At 35.7% G+C, this 18,313-nt stretch overlaps 1 protein-coding gene across 1 annotated transcript in view; it reads left to right on the top strand.

Moving 5' to 3' along the window:
- The window catches only part of gbe1.L (glucan (1,4-alpha-), branching enzyme 1 L homeolog), a 48,121-nt gene that overhangs the window by 24,117 nt on the left and 5,691 nt on the right, over window positions 1-18,313 (top strand). The window contains 7 exon segments of the mRNA NM_001093052.1: window positions 566-681; window positions 1,618-1,745; window positions 2,629-2,727; window positions 3,475-3,585; window positions 4,469-4,640; window positions 10,872-11,056; window positions 11,325-11,455. Of these exon segments, the coding sequence (NP_001086521.1) occupies window positions 566-681; window positions 1,618-1,745; window positions 2,629-2,727; window positions 3,475-3,585; window positions 4,469-4,640; window positions 10,872-11,056; window positions 11,325-11,455 (942 nt within the window).

The following is an 18,313-nucleotide window of genomic DNA, read 5'->3' on the forward strand; positions in this document are numbered from 1 at the left end:
TCTAAATTATCAAGCAGAAAGTTGCCTTTTTTTTCCCATTTCACAGCTTTTGAATTGTTCCTGGTATCGGCACAAGCCCCTTTTCATGCAGGGAATACTTCCAATAGTGATGAAATAAGGAAAAATGTAGTTGGGTTGACAAGATGGACCGACATCCTTGAGATGCAGTCTAAATGTTGCCTTTGTGGCTTCATGACAGTTTACTATTGTTGGTAACCTATGTCCTTCTAAACCAAATCAATAAGATATTTCACCATATTTCTCCAACCAGTTGAAATTGAACAAATATCCTATTGCTAAAGCTTCAGTAAAAGCCGTGTGTGTAAATGTAAAGACTTCCAGCATCTGTCATTTCTTATGTGGTGACCACAAATTAAATAGTCACATTTACCTATTCCTGCCACTTGTAATGGTTGGCATAATGGTGGAACTGCTGCTATTTAGGCATATGCTTGACTTAATTTTACACAAGTGCCACATTGTGTTTTGTAAAAGACCAATACACAGCTGTATGCTGAAAAGAAGAAAATAATGTAAAAATAAAACATGTTTTATTCCTCAACAGCTGGGAAGTTTTAAGGTTTCTTCTATCAAATTTGCGGTGGTGGATGGAGGAGTATGGATTTGACGGGTTCCGATTTGATGGTGTTACATCCATGTTATATCACCACCATGGTATAGGTAAAGATGTTTAAAAAAAAAAATTAAATCAATAAAATGAAATCACTTGGGATGCAGTTTTTAAGCTTTAAATTAGGATATATGTTTGCTTATTCATTAAGCAGGGCAAAGATGAAAGGCACATTCTATTTTCTGGTCCAAACAAGCACAATAAATTGAAATCGGCATAAGCCTGAAGAACCTCTATTATGAGCTGCTGTTTATCTAAAAGTGTACTAGGCTTTCGCTTGGGAAGGGGTTTTATGTATAGAAGGGGCTTCTTGGTGGACACAAATTAGTTGCTTATGAGTAATCTGGTTAGATCAGAACTCTGAATCCAGTATATCTAGTGGAGCTAGTGCTCCCCAGGATATCTTCTTCTCTATGTCTTTAGAGAAATAAAACTTCTAATACTACGGTACCTATCTGATTTGTGGACTATAGGCTAGCACAACAGATAGCCAGTATATATAGCTAGTATTTAAAAACTCATTACCCCTATCTTGCCTATGTACTACTAAAATCCTTTATTTTTGTTTTTTCCGCTTCCGCAAATGTTTGTTGCTGAAATTATTTTGTCCAGCTATCACATACATATAGTATATATTCCTATCTGAAACTTTTACATTCAGCTTGGATTTTTAAAGCAGAAATACAGGTTTGGATCCGTTCTCCCGGAAACCAGTTATCCAGAAAGCTTGAAAATGTCTTCCATAGACTCCATTTTATCCAAATAATCCAAACTTTTAAAAATGTCCTCTTTAATAATATAAGTGTCTTGATCCAAACTAAGATATACTTAATCCTTATTGGAAGCAAAACCTGCCTATTGGGTTTATTTAATGTTTACATGATTTTCTAGTAGACTTGGGGTTTAAAAATCCAATATGAAGATCCAAATTGCAGAAAGATCTGTTATCCGGTATATAATCATTTCTTTTTAAAAACCTTTTTTAGGTTGTGGTTTTACTGGAGATTATAATGAATATTTTGGACTTCAGGTGGATGAAGAATCTCTGGTGTACCTTATGTTGGCAAATCACATGTTGCATACACTTTATCCAGATTGCATTACAGTAGCTGAGGTACGATGGTCTTGAAAGATTTATGTGTGACTATTTCTGAACACCGACGTAGACATCTGTACACTGATGTGGCAAGTAGGAGCAGATGGGCAAATTATTGCGTTATTATAATCACAACGGTATGTCAATGACATCATGCTCAACGCAGCATTATTTTCTGAAAAGAGTTTGTAGTGAATATGAACAATGTGGCCTAAACTGTGTGCCTTTGCATCTATATTAAGTGAACTGCATAATACAGCAATGGATGCTGATGATTTTTAATTTCTATCTAGCCCAAAAAATAATCCATTGTCTACAAAGTACTGGTTACCTGGTCTTCCAACAAGATGTATGATAAATGCTCTAGTATCTGGAAATGGATGAACTAAGTTTAACCATATAAAGAAAAGCTGACTTGCTAAAATTTCGGATTCAGTAGTGTTTCTTTCTGTTGCATGCTTGATATTATCACTCATAGCACCAGTCAGCACATATTAGGAATTTACTTTGATGTAGTGTCAGGATGAATGCCTTTGAACATGTTTATATTGCTACTTAACATGCGCCTCTAACAGTGTGTTACAGCCTGAGGCAAATAGAAAGGTGTTGTCATCCCACAAATACATGCGGTTTCATCTTTATGGTCTATATACACAAAACAGAGTTAAAATCATCCAATATAATTATAACATCAACTGAGTAAATTCTGGACAACTGCTCTCTGTTTCGTGACCTGTTTTATTCAGAATATTATCTGAAATAAATGGAAATGGGTAAATATTTAAGACATAGACATTTTATGTGTAATGATATTGTATAACTTTATTATGCATACAGTGCTAGCAATCTTTGTTAGTGAAGGACATACTGTATGTAAATTTTTGTTTATGCTTTTGTAAAGGATGTGTCAGGAATGCCAGCACTTTGCTGCCCTATATCTCAAGGTGGTGCTGGATTTGATTACCGACTTGCAATGGCTGTGCCGGACAAATGGATTCAGGTAAGTCACCGCTGATGTTACCCTGCATGTTATTGAACACAATTGTGGATATTTGTGGCTATAGTCTAAATTAAGTAAAATTCACTATTGGCACAAAAGGATTCCGATCCAAAAAATTGAGAGCAGTTTTGTTAACCCCTAAAGGTTTGTAAGGTAGGGCTCACACCTGTCTTCCTAGTTAATCAGGGAAACCTTTTAATGGGCAATGGCATAAAATAGTTGGCTCCACTTTGCCTTTTTGATCATATTGTATATAAGCACTGAGTAGAATGAGGGGATAAGCAGATTACCTGTTTCTGTGTGCACCTCCCTCTCTTACCACCCCCAGGTTTACTATTTTTCTATTTATACAGAAGAAGGAGCCATTTATAAATGATACAAGGCAACTAAAACATGAAAAACACTAGACCAGAATTTATGGGACTCAAGCACAGAGTAGTCCAGAGCAGTCCAGAGCACTGTGACAGTGCTAATATATGTTGCTGTGTCATGCACAGCTGGGTCCAGATATTCTGAAATATTTTTTTTTTTTTTTTTCACTTACATTAAAATAAAGCATTTGTGTTCTGTAAATGACAATGCCTTGAATCTTGGAAGCATCTAAATGTATTTTTATTGTGTAACTGTGTTCTCTGCATCCAATAACCCTTGTATTCCACTTGGGGCCATACATACAAACAGTTGTAAACTGTGGTTTCAGAAAATATTTAATCTGAAAAGTGACTGATTTTATCTCTGTTATCTCAGATCTTAAAAGAGCTGAAGGATGAAGACTGGAACATGGGTAATATAGTGCACACATTAATCAATAGACGATATAATGAGAAATGTATCGCCTATGCAGAAAGCCATGATCAGGTAACACTGATCCCTCCTCCATTTTTAGTAGCATAGAATTAAAGACTTAAATTTGTTATCTTTTAGATGAAGTGGTGTATAAAGCGTGTTTTAAAATTGAGTTTTAATTCCATTTCTTGTGAGACGTCATACCCTTTTAAAATTCACTATGAACCTAGTTTACCAAATTGTTGATTATTCGTCATTTTGTATAGAATTGGTATCGGCAGATTTCTGCTCAAAATGTAAAGCCTCTTGATTTCTGAAATCCGCCAAGTGTGTTTGCGCCGGAGCCAACATTATACCAAGTCTTACCTCTAATAAAGAATATTTTGATTTTAGGTTTTGAATGCATGGACAATATTTTTCTTTGGCAGACCATCAAATATTTAACAGAACTAAGAAATCTATTTTGTAAGAAATATATATTCTGTATGCACAGTGCATACAAGTTTGTATGTACACATTTATAAGTGATGATGGAAGAAAAGTGTCCAGTCTAAAATCTACTGGCTTCCTTTGTGGTAGTCTACCTAAAGCATGATTCTTTTGAGTTCAGCCCACAACGGCTAATTTAACAAAATATGTGCTAAATTACACCAGTTTCGTTACCTAAAGCAACAAGTTCAATGCTTGCTTCTATTTTCTACCCTGTAGTAGTAGACTCATCTAAACTTGTTTTTAGGAGCAAGTAGCTTGTGGCCCTTAATGTCTAATTACTCTGGGTGATTTTTTTTTTTTGTCTTGTTCGATTCCACTAACATTAAGGCTGGAGGGAGATGCATTATTTATTTGTGTGGAAGAAGGAAAATATTCAGTATTCATCCGATGTGTGCTGTTGATTTGCTTTTTTTTGTACAAATGTTGCTGTAGATATATTCTCAAAAAGTTGTTATATTTGTAGGCACTTGTTGGAGATAAGACATTAGCATTTTGGTTAATGGATGCAGAGATGTACACAAACATGAGTGTATTGTCACCCTTGACTCCAGTGATTGATCGGGGAATTCAGCTCCATAAAATGCTGCGTCTGATCACTCATGGTCTTGGCGGTGAAGGCTATCTAAATTTCATAGGTGAGTACTGCCCTGAGCAAGCATTAAATGCCAGTTTCAATTATTGTAACTTATTTGTTGAAAAAAGGGGAGGGGGGGAAATATTTGCATAGTGGGGAAAGTGCAATTTTCCACAACCTTCCAATACATATATATTAATCATTTTTTAAAGTGGCTGTATGTGTAGCTGTAATTTCAGTTGAAAACCATATTTGTTAGTGTTGCTACTAGTTATGACCCTTGAAATATACTCTCCCCAAGCCGATACTTTTCCCACAATGCATTGCATTCCTTTTCACAGGATTTGTTAATTACCTGGCATCTGCTAAATTATTTCAAGAGTTGAATGTGTCAGATCTTTTTTGAGCCGTCAAATGCTATTTTACACCTGGGGTGATTTCACCAGAAGGCAGTTCTAACACCCCTGAAAACTATAAATCCCTCCTGCATATTGCAAGTGGGGAAACAAGGATTCAAAAAAAAATGTTTTACCCTTTGCCCAAGGTGGAATGATTTCAATGTCCATGAGGAAAATTAAATGTGTATATGTAATTCTTTTTTCTTTAATATGCAATTGCTGAAATAGGGAAGCCAATGCTCTGTGCAGTATCTCACTTCTTAGTAACCAGACTTCTCTGACTGTCTTCTAGATAATTTATAGCCTGTGTAGCACTTTATTTTTATTTATTTATTTTTTTAGGACCTTTGTGGTGCATTTATGGGCTCTAGCCACAGTACTAAGGTGGTGTCCAAAAAGACATAAGCACTTACAGAAATAAGATACATGGGGGCAAATTTACTTACCTTCGAAGTTGCGCCAGCGTTGGCTTCGCTGCACTTCTCCAGACGAAGTTTCGCCAAGGCGCTGCTAATTCACTAAAATCTGAAGTTGCGCTCAGGGAGGCAAAAGGTAGTGAAGTTGCGCTAGCGTTAATTCGTCAAGCAAAGCGAAGTTACGCTAGCGATGCCTAATTTGCATACGGCGCCAAGTTAAAGTACAATGGACGTATATGTAGCAGCAAGTACATTACACAAGCCTGGGAAAGCTTCATAAAATAAGAGTAGTTGTTTTGCCCTATACCTGTGCCCACTGTATTTGAGTTTAGGTGCCATATGTTAGGAAATGTGGAGGGGGGAAATTACAATCTTTTTCAGCCAAAGGAAAAGATGCCAGTGTTTTTTTGGGACTTAGAATATATTTCAACTTTTTTTGAAGCAATTCCTATCTACTCTATTGCACTTTTCCTGGTCTGAGCTGGCGATGGCGCCCATTAGTAAATCGGTGAATTTGCGCTAGCGTTAGCCGCTTCGTGCCTTAATGAATTTGCCCCATGGTGTTAAGAAGGCCTGCCATTATTTTTCCACATAAAACAGACCTTAATTGTTTTAACTGTGCTGTGTTCTCTGTCGGTTTGATGTGGGATTTGGCAGCTGATTAAATATCTTGTAACTGTGTATTTTCAGTTTTTTTATTAGAGATTTCCAAAAACATTTTTTTTTTTTTTTAATGTAATTTTCTAACTACCATTTTCAAATAAATATGTCCATGCTGCAGATGCCTCTCCAAGTTAAATGCATTAGCCAAAGCTGTCTAAAAAAATATTGATAACTAGAACTGACAAAAGTTTAATTTTTTTTTTTTTTTTTAATCCTCTTTATATCTATCCAAGAGCTATGTGGAGTTTTAGTTTTGCATTTAATTACAACATAAAGCCTTTTCATATGAGGCAATTAAAATTTAGCCCCCCCTTTTTTTTTTTTTTTTTTTTTTTTTTTTAAGAAAGACAAATTTGGGACTCTGGTGCTGGTCTGTTGAAGTAATTGGGAAATGAAGTGTGGTCAGAGCTCAAATATGGATTTCTTTGAATGGTTTAAGAAGCATCCAAGTCTGTCAGACCTGATAACCCCTGTTTAATAAGGGGCCATATTACACATACAGTAAGCCCTGCATTCCCTGTTCAATAGGTACAGCTGTCACCTCCAGTGTGTGTGTACACACACACACACACACACACACACACACACACACACACACACACACATTTTCTATATTGTTCGATTTTTCACGTTAGACACTTCCTTAAGCCTTGATGTTCACATCGATTACATAGAAACTTTTTCATCGGTTTTAAGGCATGGTGGTCCATGTTCTGAAAAGACCTTTTATCCAAAAGAAAACTGAGATTGAAAGAATTCTGGACCTGTATTCACACATTTGTTATTCAGTCCAATGTTTTTGTTAGTTTATGTATAATTTTCTTTAGAAATAAATCCACACTTGTTCAAGCCATAGGCCATATTAAGGTGCCTTATATGTAGTAGTTAGAGGCAATAGGGTGATAATGTATTTAACACTGCTGCTTAAATCAGTGTATTCTTATTTATTTAGCCCATTGTGAATTCCTGATATTTCTGTAGCAACTGTGTGATTATTTTTCTTTATAATGGTGGCAAGGTATATATGTAACATGAATAAACCCACAAACACGGTAGTCCCCAGGTTACCAAGCATAACATAAATGTGAACAGAGAAGATGTGTTAAATGATTCCGTTGCCTGGAAGAAAGCAATTTAATGTGTGCTCAACACTTTCTGTGATTCTAGTTTAGTTCCCACTGGCAAGAAAATTAGAAATGAAATGAGAAATGACTTCCACTGTCTGATGGAAAATTGTATTGATCTGTGCGATCAATAGATGGACAGATGTTTGTTTTTTGGAGACAGCTGGGTCATTTCTATGTGTTGACTGTTGTTTCTACACCTTTAAGACATGGTAGTTACATTCTTGCCTTCCGAGGATGGAAGCTGTCCACAAATATTCAATTCTGCATATTGGCAAAAAGTTGTTTTTATAGGTTTGTTCTCTTCCCTTGCTTAAACAATAGGCGTTGGCGTGGGTAACTGGCAACAGAGTAACACATCCCAAGTGTGGTATTGTTAATTAACCGTATGCTTTGTTGTAAATTTGTTGCAGGTTTTAATTTCTGTGCAGTTTTGGACATGTGCTAGGTATACCATTCTGGTTTTGCCCTGTTGAGATAATGGCAGCTGAGGCGATACCCAATGTTTTGTCCCTACAGCAATTCATTACGAAGTGTGCAGGGGACTTAAGTAAGCTTGAAATGCTAATGAATGTGTTTGCCAAAAGCTGGTCATGAGGGTTCACCCAAAAGCTAAGCAGCAATCTCCTGCAAGCATGGGTAGTTTTAACAGATTTTTTTGGCTCCTGCCAAAATTTCTAATAATCATCAGTGACAACTCACCATGTGCCAGAAACCTTGCAGCATAATGCTACCCACCACCATATTAACACGAAGTACTGGGGAAGCATAACACTAGTCTGTATAGGAGGGTGATGGTAAAGAAGCACTTATTCAAATAAACCATGTGAAAAAAATTGTCTGGACTTGTGACGTTCAGAACTATACATTCGTTGTAATTCTAGCACTGTAAAGGAAAAGCGTGCTCTCCCTGGTATAGTATTGTGCAATAAAATTTGAATTTACAGAATTGCATTAAATGTGCTCATTAAGCATTAATGGAGCAATGCCCAGCGAGACTTCCTGTCCTGTAGTGTGTTTTTAACAATATGTGGGTGCAAAGTTCTCTGTGTTAGGAGGAAATAACCACTATTAGGGACATAGTTTATTATCCTAGCATGGCGTTATGTCGCATTGGACCTTTTTCAGTTTGCTCCTTGCCTCGTTTTTGTTGGGTCTTCCAGCATTTATACAGCTTTTTATACTGGCTCTTTTCAGCCACAGCTGAAAATGCTTTCTGTTTGCCAGGGTCACTGACCCAAGCAACCAAACACTATGGTCCTTATTTACCAAAATCCAAAAAAGTCAGACAAAACTAGAATCCACAGTGTGATTTTAATTTAATAATTAAAAAAAAAAAACCATGATTTAATCAGATCAAACTTGATAAAATAAACCTGGACAAACTTAATAAAATAAATGCGAATTGTTGGGGTTTTTTTTAAATGCTTTTTCCTAAAAAGCTAGAATTCCTTGGTTTTTTTTTTTCAGTTTTTGGCATTCAGACTTTAGTTAATAACCCCCTACATGTTTGTATTTATTTGTTTTTCTTCTGCATCATGGATGCAGAAGTAAATCAAAAGCAACTTTCAGTTTGCACCTGAGGCAGGAAAGCAATTTCCTGCGGAGCCACAATTACATTGGTATTCTGGTGGGGGAAAAAAAGCTGAATAAACATGTCAATTTGCACAGAATTCTGCTGGATACACCATACAAAAATGTAATTTTAAGATCAGCAACCCCTTTAAATATTCGAAAAATATCTGTGGTCCTCAGGTGAGCAAACTGCAAAGATTGATGAAAATGTTCAGGTAATAACATTGTTCTTTTTCCTATTAGCACCCCATTGTTTTAACTTGCATCACTTGTTCAATCTAGTTTCTTATCATTATATAGCTTAGAGTTTTACAAAAAGCAACTTAAAATTAATTACAGGAAAGAAAATCTCAGTGGTATGTCTGCTTAGATATTTCCTCAATTATCCATGCTTCACCGTTGCTATTTGTTGAGGAAATGTAAGGATAAAATGTGCACATTTCTCCATGGAGTTCCCAAGTCACTTATCGTAAGAATTGCTTCCAGCCTCTGATAGTAATGATGATGATATAGTGAGATTTAAAGAAACAAAGGTTTACACTCACAGTATTGCGTTATCAAGAACACGAAGAATTGAGAACTGGAACCATAACTTGATTGAATAAAACTAGTATTCCTTTTCTTAAGAACCCACTTTCTATTTTTTTTTTCCCCCTGAATAACCAGTTACTTTCAGTCTCAAGGGCAAATTCACTAACCTCCAAAAATTTTGCCAGCGACTGCTTCGCTCACATCGCAAGACTTTGCCAGGCGTAGATTCGCCACGACAACGCTTTTTCACTAAAAGCTGAAGTTGCATCCAGGGCGCCGAATGCTGGCGAAGTAGCACTAGCGTTACTGCTGCAAGAGAAGTTGTGCTGGTGTTGGCTAATTTGCATACAGCGGGAAGTTAAAGTTGAATGGACATATATTTTGCAGCCAATACATTACACTACACAAGCCCGGGAAAATAAAATAGAGTTGTTATTGCCCTACACATGAGCACAGTGTATAGTTTATGTGCCATATGTTAGGATTTGTAGGGGGGAAGCCGGGTATCCCAGAAAAAAATTATGGATCTTTTGCAGCCTATCACCTTGAAATTTTTTTTAAAGTTGCCAGTGTTTTTTGGGACTTTTTAAAATGAATTTTCAACTATTTTCTTAGTGACTTTTGCTAAAGTTAGTCACTTCGCTCTTTAGTAAATCTGCCCCTTAATCTCTTATTGTGGCTCTGAGTAAGTGCATTAGTTTGCTTTAGTTGTATATCGGCTAAACACACATCTATGTCCATTGGCATATTAAAATTGTTAGTAGTCCATCATGTAAGTGTAGCCATATGTTCCCCTACACCACTACCAATATTATCAACATCAAGATAAAACTCACTTTAAATCATTTTCTAATTGTTTTCTTAGCTTGCCCCAGAGGTTCCCAAACCTTCCAATGGAAGAAGGTGGGCTTTGACCGAAGGGCAAATGGCATAAGATTTATGGGCCAATGCTAATGAGATGTTTAGGATACTCTTGGAACACTATAATATACAATGCAGCTTCGTACCAACAAGTACAAGGTATGGGTTTATTACAGAGAAAAGGGCAAGAATTGAAAAAATCCTATCAATATGATTTATAATTTGTCTAGTTGGGTCACCTTACTATATGTCTGCATGCGAGTAATGAATAAATTAAGCAAACAAGTATTTCATTCTTTTCTCCTAATTTTACGGTTTAACTTTATTTTAAAACTTGCTACAGTTGTAGAACGTGGTTTGGCTTTGAACAAGTAAACTTACTCCACTGGTGTGTCCACCACACACAATATTCAGAATGTACCAATAAAGCTGACTCTATTCATCTCTGTGTGTGCGGTGAATTTAGTTCCATATTTTTTTTTGAAAGCTCTACAGGGCAGTGACCTCCATCCTCTTTTGTCTCTTTGTATCTGTTTGTTCTCTTAATTTATTCCTCTGCTGTACAAGTGCTGCGTACATAAGCACTATATGCATAAATATATACATAGATACTGTACTAATAGGTACAGGACTCATCTGTTTATTTTTTTAAGCCTTGGATTCCTTTTGCATTGCTTTAAAAACCGAAAATAAAGACTAAGTGTTTTTTTCTGTTTATGTTCAGGTAATGAGTTTGGGCATCCAGAATGGTTAGATTTCCCAAGGAAAGGAAATGGAGAAAGCTACCATTATGCCAGGAGGCAATTTCATTTAATTGATGATCAACTGCTTCGCTATAGATTTCTTTATGCTTTTGACAGAGATATGAATAATCTAGAAGAGAAGTTTGGATGGCTTGCTGCACCACAGGTACTGTAGGATACAGGTATTATTGGTGCTCGCCACTTTATTTTAGCCTTTACCCTCTTACGTACATTAATATACAGAAAAGAACATTAAGATCTATTGCTTACAAGTTCTGATGGCTACATTATTTCAATATCGACATGCTTTAGATTTTTTTTTTTTAGTTGTATCACAAGGCTGAAAAGCCTAAAAATTGCAATTTTATTTTTTTTAAGGTTGTCTGCTTGTAAGAAAATGAGTTTTGCTTACAGTTGTTTTATTTTATTTTTAGGCTTATATCAGTGCAAAGCATGAAGGTGATAAGATCATTGTATTTGAAAGGGCAAATCTTCTTTTCATCTTTAATTTCCATCCATACAAAAGCTTTACTGGATACAGAGTTGCTGTGAACACACCTGGGAAATATCCTTTTATAAATATCAATTTTAGCTTGGGCAGCATATATTTTTGGATTACTGAATTTTTTTTTATATGGCGATAATGGAATTTATATTGTTGTATATTATTTTAAAAAGTCCAACTTTTTCCACAGAGCGATCCTTTTCTGGCTTATTCTTTCTTCAAATTTCCCAGGGCAGTGTGTAGTAGAATGAAAAAGCCGACTTCTTAGTTAACGTTCAGCTCTTCACTCTAATGTGCATGCGCATCCGCAAGAAGAAGCTGGAATAGGAGCATTCCGTGGTGCTCGCTGGAATAACCCCGGGCCTGTGCAGTTTTCTGCTGATAGGAGCACTGGCCCAGGGTTTCAGGTAAGTAAATACATTTACTTGGGGCCCATTTACTAAAGGTCGAAGTGAATATTCAAATTCAAAAACGTAGAATTTTAAAGTAATTTTTGGGTACTTCGACCATCGAATAGGCCAACATTCGATTTGAATTGAAAATACTTAATACAGATTCGACCATTAGGAAATTAGTACCGTGTCTTTAAAAAAACTTTGACTTCACCACCTTAAACCTGCCGAATTGCTGTTTAGCCTATGGGGGACCTACTATAACCTTTCTAAGTGTTTGGTTAAGTTTTGAGTAGTCAAAGTATTTTTTTGTAAAATCTACAAATCGTTGGATTCGAACGATTTAATCGATCAAACGATTTTTACTTTGATCGAAAACGGCCGTTTTCGATCGAAAAAATACTTTGCCTATCGAAGTATCAAAGTTTTTTTTAATTTAGACTTTCGACCCTTTGTAAATGTGGCCCCAAGTGTGAAACGACTTTCCTTCTCCTTTAAGACTCTTCAATATCATAACACAGTAGGACTGTGTAAGGTCATTTCAGGAATAAAATAAATGGGTGTCCGCAGCTTGTTTGTTAGGAATACATTTATTGATGGATGTGATGTTTAATAGGCAATTGTATTTAGGGAACCGTCTCATGAACACACTGGAATTTGAGGGAGATTGTACCAGGAAGATATTTTGTACATGCTGTTGTAATTGGACATTTTAAATTTTGTCTTTGACATTTTCAAACTAGCCCAAGCTTTTCTAATAGGCAAATAAGGTTATCTGAGTGAATCACCAGAGCATGATTGCTGGTGGCTTAGAAGTTGCTTTGTAGTGGCTTGACTTGCAAAGCTTTGAAGTACAGTTATGTAACTGTCTTGGCCCATTATAGGCTCTTATATTTATTTCTTTTAAACACGTCAAGACAAAAAACTTAATCTAGAGCTATCAACATGCCATATTTAATCGGTGCATATCATTTAGATTAAAAAAAACCTTGTAATATGTGATGTATGCATTTACTTTTTTGCCACATCGTTGGTCTTCTGTTAACCAAAGTAAATATGCTCTTGCTAAAACATTAGATACTCACAGACCAAGACTTAGATAAACAAAACCATCAAACGTATTCTAAATTCGAATACATATTGGCACATTCATCTGCTTCGTTAAATGTATACACTTAACTATTTTCCTATGTTAATAAATGCGATACAATTTGAGCTACTAGAAATCCATGCACTGCCCCTGGGTCTCTTTATATGTTCTTCTATAATGTCTTCCCTTTCATTTCTGCTGTTCTTCCTACCAGTCTCTTCTACTTTTCTTCCCCTCCATTGTATTTTATGTTATGCTCGTGCTATTCCAAGTCATCGAATTTATTAATTCCCAGTGGTTCCATCTCTGTTTGTAGTTTGAGAATAAAATGTGAATTCTCAACCCTAGTGTCTCTACCCACCTGTTCCTTGCTATTCTGGATAGTCAACTTGATTATTCCTTGTCGTTCTTTAAGTATATCGATCATGCGCAAACTGGATGGAGGATTTCAAAGCCTGACCATTTTTTTTGCAGATTTTATAATTCGTGCTACAATGTCTACTGGCCGGCTTGCACAGACTTTGTAGAACATGTTTCATGACAAAAGCCACACAGCCACAAATTTGTTAACCAACTCTTGATATTTATGTATTTCCATAGAAAAGAAAGGTACCATACACATGAGGATTAGAGCATATAGATATAGCTAGATAGATATATAGTTCAAGAGGACCCGCACTCCTTGGTTAGTGAACGAAAAATATTTTTATTTTTCAAGCTTGTGCATCCAACGTTTCGACCCACATTAGGGCCTTTATAACGGACAAAATACAAGTGTACTGGTGAGTATTTAAACATGTGTAGCCCCTCCCAGTATTACAAAGGCACTAATCATGAAAACATATAAATCCACATTGCATATGTTCAGTCATTGGTGGAAAAAAATGTACAATATATTATCTCACCATGTGATGTCACTGAGTGCATTTTCTTATTCAGAAAAAAAGTCCATTCAGTAAAAAAACATCCTTCCCTGTGCAACTTCTCATTGTACTGTCATTTCTTACTACCTGTGTTCATCGAATTATTATAAAAAGCAATTCAAGACCAATTGTCCGTTTAACCCATATATCTAGAGAGATCTATATAATCGATGCACCATCTGTATACTGTAAATGCCTTTGAAATGCCCAGAATTAGATCTATTTGAAATAACACAAATTCTAATATCTAAAGATTTTCATCTAAAATGCAGCCTAATTTTAAGTAGTAAGAGTAGAAATAAGAAGTATTACAATATGAAGTGGATTTCTTTGGGGCAGATTTATCAATATGTGAAATTAGAGCTCACCTTAGAAAAATCCACCCACTTTGTATCCATTCCGATGTGATTTTTAGAGGTGTATTTAAAAAATGGTGAACTTTACCCATTGATACATACTCCTCTAATAATCCAATAGGAATGAATACAAAGAGGGTAAATTTGAAGGTGAGCTCTAATTTTAAACGTAAATACATCTTCCCCTCCCCCCCTCATCCAGTGTTTTGGGCTTTCTACCAGGCCCAGAAATACCAAGAAGAGGTTTGAGTTTTAACTCTTCCTGCCCAATGGATGAGTGCTGGTCGAAAATAGATTTTAGCCTAGTGGACAACACCATATCTGGCAAGCTGTAACTTTGCAGCATTTTAAGCTAGGATACGTACCACAAAAAGCATGATTGCAATGATAGCAAATGCAAAAAATATTTTATGTACCTGTACACTATAACTTAATTTTTACACAAAAAAGCAGTGCAACTAAAATGGTTTGAATACTCTGGAAGAAAGCTTGTACATTAGATACTTGTTTTATAAGGTTTATTTATTTTTATCTAAAGGCTTGAAAAATATCCTAGGGCGCATATATATATATATATATATATATATATATATATATATATATATATACATACATACATACATACATACATACATACATACATACATACATACATACATACATACATACATACATACATACATACATACATACATACATACATACATACATACATACATACATACATACATACATACATACATACATACGCACAAATAAGATCCGCACTCACAGGACTTATGAAAATTATAGAAAATTTATTGCAAGAGTCTAACGTTTCGACCTCATCCGAGGTCTTTTTCAAAGTGAAAATGAGGTCGAAACGTTAGACGCTTGCAATAAATTTTCTATAATTTTCATAAGTCTTGTGAGTGCGGATCTTATTTGTGCATGTGGAGTTCGAAATTGTCGATGCTGCACCCAGGCGTTCAAAAGCTATTTTTCGAGAGTGCTGGCTTCTTGGAGGTCTCTCTCTCTCTCTCTCTCTCTCTCTCTCTCTCTCTCTCTCTCTCTCTCTCTCTCTCTCTCTCTCTCTCTCTCTCTCTCTTGTCTCTGTTTTCTAAAACAGGACAAAATGCATTTGCAAAGTCTCTATCATTAGCCAGCAAGGTCATCTTATTATTGTGGGATAGAACCCTGATGCATCTTTCTGCTTTACATTGCAGACTTTGTTAGAAAAGATGCAAATCGCATTTTAAGTATGTCTGTTAATAACTAACATAAAAACTCCCCTAAATATTTGATAGGTTTTTTTTTTTGAGTTAAAAAGCAAACTATCATGGCATTCTGTTTAAAGTAATGTTTTCTGTTTCATTAAGCAAGGATGATATAGAAATACAAATTGTCTAAAAGAACAATGCATTGTATAATAGTTTGTCAAGAAGGTAACATATACATTTATTTTAAACCATTTGTGCAAATACCGCTTATTGCAGTAAAGTTCCAGTTGCAAATGAAGAGTGAATATCCAAGGTGAAAATTACTTTTATATTTACTTGTTTGTTTTTTTTTTTTAACCTGCATTTTGTGACACAGACCAAAACACAATATTCATTTAAACTGGGAAAGAGGTGTGGCTTATGTCTGTTGCCTGTTTTTTTTTTTCTTAACCCCTAAAGTGTCTAGCTCTATTGTAAGATGCATTGTTCTAAAGAATAACGCCAATGATAATTTACCATCGGAAACCCAATATTTGTCTGTTCCCATGGGGTAGATAGTTTGAAAGAACTGGTAGAAGCCCTATGGGAAGTCAAGATCAACTTTCAGATGCTGATTTGGCCCTTCAGACCAAGTCAGCAGTTCTGCTTGTTTTTGGGGCCGTCCGATGTGCCTGCCTTGCCCAGTGAATGTCATCCAATTAATGCAATTATTAGAGTTTCTTTATTTGGCAGTTTAGCTGCTCAACTGCTTGGAGAAAGTAGCTTAAAAGCCTGGCAATATCTACTAGGCTAGACACCAGAGCCCTGTAAAATTATGGTAGATGAAAATCCCTGATAGAGGTGCCTATGTTGGTACTAGAAATTTTTGACAATGGGTAACGACTGTCCCTCTGTATTTATACCATTACTACTAGTACCCATTATCCTCCTTGCTGGTGTCAAACTTAAGAGTGTATGTAACCAGCAGGGGGTTATTTATTGAAGTCTGTTTTTCTTTATTTTTTAAGATTTATTATACCCCAAGGCTGCTAAAAGTCAGAATTCGAAAATATCGTGGTCTGCACTAAGTTTCAGGCAAAAATCTGGGATTTTGGGCATAAAACCAGATATTTTTTTTTTTTTTTTTTTTTCCGGAAATAATTTGAGTTTTTTCAATCATAAATAAGGTCAATTAAAGTTTGGTCTGAATTGTTTTACTTAAAATTAGAAAAACAAATTGGATTTTGATAAATAATCCCCATAGTCTCTGAAGTATAGCCTTATACAGAAATCCATTATCCAGAAAGCTCTAAATTACAGGAAGGCCATTTCCCATAGAGTCCATTTTAAGAAAATAATCCAAATATTTTAATTTTCTTTTTCTCTGTAATAATAAAACCGTACCTGGTACTTGATGGTAACTAAGCTGCATAAAACCATCTTGGTGGCAGGACCATCCCATTTTTGGTTTATTTAAAACTCCAGGTCCTAGGCATTCTGCATAATAGATCCCATACTTATACATATGTTTTAACTGTCTGCATTATCTAAGCCAGTGATCCCCAACCAGTAGCTCGTGAGCAACATGTTGCTCACCAACCCCTTGGATGTTGCTCTCACTGGCCTCAAAGCAGATGCTTATTTTTAAATTCCAGGCATGGAAGAAAGTTTTAATCGCATAAAAACTAAGTATACTGCCAAGTAGAGTCTAGTGTAAATTGCCAGTCCACATATGGGCTACCAAATGGCCAAACACAGCCCTTATTTGGCACCGCAAGGGACTTTTTCATGCTTGTGTTGCTCCCCAACTCTTTTTACATTTGAATGTGGATCACGATTAAAAAAGGTTGGGGACCCCTGATCTAAGCATATAACAAGTGCATAATGTCAATGTTATACATACATAAATGTAAACTTAAAAGAAGTTTTTTGTGTTTATTATTTTTGTATGTGGATGATGTTTTGGTGCTAGGAGCTCCTAACCTTGAAATCCATATTTTATTAATATCCTGAAATCTTTTCACAGGCACTTGACATCCGTTTTTTCCCTAAGATGTACAATTACTTCAATTATTTACAAATGTCAACGAAAGAGACATCTTCATTAGCAATCCCTTTAAAATTAGTAGCATGAGATCTCATGCTATTAATAATAGATGACTGAAATGCAAATTATAAATCCTCAATCCTTAGCAATAATTTATGCCATTATCCGTAAGTCTACCCGCCACCCCATGTACAAGTCAATGATATGCATACATATTCATACCTGATCTGCTTTTCGTTTTGTCATCAGAAATTGTTTGTTAATCTGTATTTATAATATGCTATAGGACCAGATCTGGTACTGTACAATAAGTTGGAATTTAAAGGAAAATTTTAAACCCAAAATGAATACTTAAGCAACATATTAAAAATTACCAAACTGGAATATATTTTTGTCCATATTGTCCTTTTAAATTTTTTTTTTTACATTGCCATTTTATGTTGATCTGCGTGCTGCCTTAGAGATCAACTGACCAGAAATAATCTACCTCTAACTGTAAGCGGAAGAAGCGTAGGAGTAAAAGTCAGAACTTTGTCAGTTAATTGGCTCATGTGACCTAACATGTATGGTTTGTGTGCAACGTGAGTTGTACGATCCCAGGGGGCGGTCCTTAGTTTTTAAAATGGCATTTTCTATTTAGGATTACCCAATGTCATCTACTTTTAAAGTAGATTGTGAAAATGGCTTATTTCCATGAAGCAGGGTTTTACATATGAGCTGTTTTATGCAATACCCTTTTTAAAGGGATGTTTGCCTTATAGAGGATGGGAGCATAGCTACTATATTGGGGGTTGGCAGCATTCAGTAAGGTGGCTTGAAGTATAGTCTTTACCGATATGAAAGACTATACTTTGCCCCTTCCCATCCATTAATGCATTTTACTACAATGTAGAGAGATAAAATAAGACCTTTTTATTCCCATTTGTTTAAAT

This window comes from Xenopus laevis, chromosome 2L (assembly GCF_017654675.1).
Source record: "Xenopus laevis strain J_2021 chromosome 2L, Xenopus_laevis_v10.1, whole genome shotgun sequence".
NCBI classification, from domain to species: domain Eukaryota; kingdom Metazoa; phylum Chordata; class Amphibia; order Anura; family Pipidae; genus Xenopus; species Xenopus laevis.